Below are 5,207 nucleotides of genomic sequence, written 5' to 3'. Positions count from 1 at the left end.
CCAACCGAACGGCGCTAAAGGTAAAGCGGTTCCGGACAGAGGAGGAGTTGGTGGACGCCCACTCGACAGAAATTCTCATCTTGCCACCGCACGACGGCACGGCGGCGGCCCGTCAAAGCGCGTCGAGTCAGTGTCGGTTCGGATTCGATCACGAGAGACGGTATTAAAGTTCGTCTTCGCACCGGGACGCGTTCGACTTTTATAAATCGTTGACGGCGTACTGCGACCGTGAGCCATTTCCGTCGTTTCGTGTTCGGTTGGTGCCCAATCGCCATGTCGAAAAAGTTGACTAAATTTCAAATCATCCTCGATCGGGGCGCCCTGCTCTACCTTCCCGGGCAGGTGCTTTCCGGGCGTGTGCTGCTGGAAACGCAGGGCAACACGGCCGTCCTTGGGCTGCACTTTCACGTCCTCGGCGAGTGTACGGTGCACGTGCCGAAGGGTCGCCGGGATAGGTCGCACGACCGGGAGAATTACATCGACTTTCGCATGAAGCTGCTGGATGACTTCGACAACAAGCCGATCCTGCTGTCGCCCGGCATCCACTGCTTCCCGTTCAAGCTCGGACTGCCGGTGTCCCTGCCCTCCACCTTTCTCGGTCGGCACGGCTGGGTGCAGTACTATTGCAAGACGAGCCTACAGGAAACGTCCGGCATTACGCACAAAAACCAGCAGGTGTTCATCGTGTTGAATCCCATCGATTTAAACCTGGAAGTGCCGATCATGAGCGTAAGTTTCAAACCGACGTCCGTCCGAGCTGTGACGTGCGAGTTGGTTTGAAGGTACCCGGTGGAGTATTAATATTGAGGTGTCCCCGCTCCGCAGACTCCGCTGGAGGTGAACGTGGATCATCGTGTGGGCGTCGGCTACATTGGTGGCACGGTGCGCTGCAACGTGGGACTGGACAAGCGGGCCTACGTGCCCGGCGAGAGCATTCTGCTCACCGGCGAGGTACACAACCGTACGAATGTGACCGTGAAGCTGCTCAAGTATGCCCTCATCGAGGTAAGAGAACCGTCCCACGCGCCGCGACCATACGCGGATGAACAATCCGCTACGGGTCGATCCTCCTAGAGTGTTGAGTGGTCCGACGCACAGCGTCCAAAAACGGAATACAAACTTTATTCGGTGGTACACTAATTAAAGCTTGATACGGAGGTTCAAATTATATGGTAAACTTTGGATTTGGATTAAGTTACTTGGTCAAGAAATGTGAAAGGTTTTCTTAGATTCACATAAAAAGTACAACAACAACAATAATAATAACGGACCTCAACAGCATTTTTGTGAGGGACAAGTTTAGATTATTGTAAACACGATCTGTAGTAAGGTGTAGTAATTGAAAATGTCTGCTTTTTCCATTGAAGCAAATCAGTGGAACTTCAACATATCACCATTCTAAACAATTTTCCCATCTTCCGGACAAATTGTGGATTCTTTTCGAATAGTACCAGTTCTTGAAAACGTAGGTAGTTTACTGGCTCATTTTTTGAAATTTGAAATGCTGCATTGCAAATGAGTATCCTGCTGAAACAAAACGGTACTAATTTAATGAGGTCGACAACAAACAAAAAAGTGGTGGGCTATAATGAGCACCAGTGGATAGGCTTTTCTGTGTTCCCCACAGTTTTGGTAGTCCGAAACGATGCCTTGTGGTAGTTTGAAACGAGTATGTGGTTCGCCGTAATTACAAAGCTACTGAATATTTTTCATTTTCATCATATTTTATAATGGTTGAAAATTACTTCTTGAGACAGATTTAGATGGCAAAATTTTCAAAATTAGGTAGGATTTGGACTTTTATGGATAAACATAATGGATCTTTATGGATAAATATAAAATTGATGAAATGGAACTGTCGAGCTCCGATTGTCAAGGTTCTTAAGGTGTTATTGTAACTTAACGTTTAATTGTTTTAATGTAGGTTCTTAAGGTGTTATTGTAACTTAACGTCTATCAAGTCAGGCGCTACCAAAAAGTTTGCACTAATAATTAAATAACTATTAGTGCAAATAATTATTGGTTGTAGTTAGTCCGTCTTATTGTTGAAATAATTATTTTGAAAACATTAGAACCAATGACAAATTACACATGTTACCATAAGTTATCTTCTTAGCCATTTGGTTAGCATGGACGTATAAAACTTCATTTCACACTTTTAAAAGTCGAAACTTCTTCGAGAAAGATTGAACCATGCAAACCATGCAAATACTTGTACGAATAGGAACGAAAGCAAAGTTATTTACATTTACATTTATTTGTACAATTGTTTGCCTCTGAGGCTATACACTACAACTTAAGACTAGCTTAAGAGGAATTAAGGGGTATCAGAGAGGATATGATATCGAATCCATGTAAAAAATGAGTAATAACCAAAAATGGTTTGTTGGTAACAAATTATCTGGGCACATGCGTGCCACAAAGATTGTCTAATTTTCTGTTTCGCTATTTAATAAAAAAAAATAGCTTCGTTAACGCTGCTTTCCAACTGCACTTTGAAAGGTTAATCCATAAAATAACACAGCTGGGTTGCTTTTCAGCGTCTATAGCATACTATAGGTAAAAAAATACTCCAAATTAAGATTGATTAGAGAATTATATAATAGGTTGTGTTGCTTAACAGTAGATCTGAACCACTTACTTTGCGTGTATTACCGTTTACCATTTATAAAGACTACTTCTAACAAACCAAACTGTAACATTCTTGACTATTGAATATTTTACACTTCTGGGGTCTTTCATGTATCAGGTTTTGCTCCTCGTAGCTAGTAGATGCAACTCCCAATTGCAAAGTTCTGTGTAAAATGTGTCTGTTATCTAAGCTATGATGTCGACGGCGAACGAAAACAAAAACTTAATTGTGCCGGGGAAGGGATGAGCACCGTTTTGTATTGGATTACACCTGCTCGAGCCGATGGATTAATGTAAGTTTTCTCAATCTGCTCCCTCGTCCACGTCCGCCGGAAGACGGTGAAATACTTTGTCCACAGCAAGCTGGTCCACCAGGAGCGCCGGGAGCTCGATGCAATCGCGCGAGATAAAATCAAGTCGGGTGGGCGAGACGTCCTGCAGAATGGCCACCTGACGGTTCCACCCCTACCGCCCACGAACCTGCTCGGCTGCCATCTGATCAAAGTCCAGTACAGCGTTTGTGTAAGTTGCACCATTTCGCTAGCGCCCGTCTCGGGCTCCCTACGTACGGACACACATGGACATGACAGATTATCGACACCTTACGGCGAGCTACAGCTTACAGACCATGGGATGGGAAAATCATGGGCAGCGTTGGTGAACGTATAATAATATACAATTTGATTCATTTTCCCACACAAACACACACGGCCGCAGGTGCTGATAGAACCGAATCTCATGGAGCGCCAGGAAGCCATCCGGATCCCGATCACGCTCGGGACGTACCCGTTCCGCCGGGACGACGAAAACTTGCAGGAGTGGGTGGATAACTACGTGCAGTATCCCGCTGCGCTGCCCGTTTCCCGCGGAACGCCATTCGAGGTGCTGCAGTAGCAGCTTTGCGCACCCCAGGAGAGACGTCACTCACGATTAACATAAAGTTTGCAGTGACGATGCTTCAGCCGGATGCCGTAGCATAGCCATGAAAAATAAATAAAACTATCTTATCTTCTTGGGCTCCATTCCGCGTCCCCAAGGATAGCAAAAATACCAAGTAAAAAACAGAAAAAGTCTGTTACAAAGTCATGCGGAAAATGAACCACATTAAAGACGATTTTTAAACTTGAAGGAAAGTCCTAACTTATTCAATAAGATATATACTAAACGATCAAATTCAATAAAACTGTTGACTAACAGTAACTAATGCGTATTGGAAATTAAGGATGTAGTTAACAATAATTCAAACAAAAAACCTTCAATTAAAACGATCCTTAATCAAAGATGATTTTATACCGATTGGTTTGCTCAGAAAAAAAAACAAAAATGACACTTATGTTTTTCATACTGATAGTAAACATACTATGTCCGTCATATTATATGACAAAAATTAAATTGAAAAAGCACAACATATACATAAATAAAAAGTTTGTACACGTTTTTGCAATCATGCAATTGATTCAAGTATCCCGATCCCGATATTTTGTCAGACTTCAGTTTATGTTATAACAGAGTCAAGCAAATTTTAAAAATAATATATTGCTAGAGATTCTTGTCTATTCCGGAATTTTTTGTTATTACATTTGCCATCCTTTAGAGAGTATTAACCGATACATTAATAATTGATCCTTCTTCTTATTGGCGTAACGACCTTGTTGGTCATGCCTGCCCCGTTAAGGGCTTACGAGACTTTTTACCCTATGTGTACGTGGATAGTCAGTCCTCTCGTACAGGGGAGGACCCGATCTCGTTTGGGATTCGAACCCACGCCGTCGAGGTGGTGATCCTTTCCGGGGCCCCAAGCGGTGGGATAATCGGGGGCTCTCCAGACCGTGCATTTTACCCTAAATGTTTCTATCAGGACCATGTTTACAACATTGTAATATGATGCCATCAATAGCCTAGTTTTGAAATTCATCGAAAATATATAAATATGAAAAAATCATGATGTTCACATAAGCACTTCGGTATTTTGACCAACAAATCTCGTCTCAGTTTATGCAAATGGATCTAAAAAAGTATTTTGAAAGCTGCACTTTTATATACTTTTCTCCAATAAATTTCAGGCTATTTCATCTTATAATTTAATAAATGAATGCTATTGGATTGATTCATAGAGGGTCTGTTTTGTAAAGTGTGATTGATTCAAATTTTGAATGCGATAAGAAAATTTAGCTTAGAATTAAAATACACACTTTTGGCCCCAGATACCAGGTATTTGGAGGAAAACGATAAGATCAGACTGAAACCAGAGAAACGAAAACATACCAAGAGTTTATATGTGAAAATTAGGAATTATAAAGCAAAATAAAAAAGCAAAGATTCGGGAAACGACGCGTACTAGCTAGTGTAATCGGTAGGTCTGCCTCTGTCTATAACCTTTCAGAGTGCAGTGTAATAGTTTTCTTCATTTAGGCTGGGAGCAATGCAACGCTCGGAGCCTCCGAAGCTTGTGCCGTCCGACACGCGTAGTGCTTGTGGCCGTTTTCAATGGCCCTTACTGAGTTGGTACGAAATGAAGTAAACACCAGCACAAAAGTATTAGCAAACCATAACAGTTACCCGAGGCGCAACAATAC

At 42.4% G+C, this 5,207-nt stretch overlaps 1 protein-coding gene across 1 annotated transcript; it reads left to right on the top strand.

Annotated features, from left to right (window-relative positions):
• Positions 1 to 273: 273 nt before the first annotated feature.
• LOC131284644 (arrestin domain-containing protein 2-like) lies at positions 274 to 3,525 on the top strand. The gene is made up of 4 exons (XM_058313507.1): positions 274 to 729; positions 826 to 1,005; positions 2,968 to 3,153; positions 3,349 to 3,525. The coding sequence occupies exons 1-4, from the start codon at positions 274 to 276 to the stop codon at positions 3,523 to 3,525; spliced, it is 999 nt and encodes a 332-aa protein (XP_058169490.1).
• Positions 3,526 to 5,207: the final 1,682 nt, after the last annotated feature.

The sequence above is a fragment of the Anopheles ziemanni genome, chromosome 3 (genome assembly GCF_943734765.1).
Source record: "Anopheles ziemanni chromosome 3, idAnoZiCoDA_A2_x.2, whole genome shotgun sequence".
Lineage (NCBI taxonomy): Eukaryota > Metazoa > Arthropoda > Insecta > Diptera > Culicidae > Anopheles > Anopheles ziemanni.
This window is presented reverse-complemented; position numbering and strand designations above follow the sequence as displayed.

Bases quoted from the DNA above. Each gene is read 5' to 3' on its own strand.
- LOC131284644 (XM_058313507.1), top strand. From the start codon at position 274: ATGTCGAAAAAGTTGACTAAATTTCAAATCATCCTCGATCGGGGCGCC. The intron at 730-825 runs GTAAGTTTCAAA...CCCGCTCCGCAG, and splicing joins TGGAAGTGCCGATCATGAGC to ACTCCGCTGGAGGTGAACGT. The intron at 3,154-3,348 runs GTAAGTTGCACC...ACACGGCCGCAG, and splicing joins AAGTCCAGTACAGCGTTTGT to GTGCTGATAGAACCGAATCT.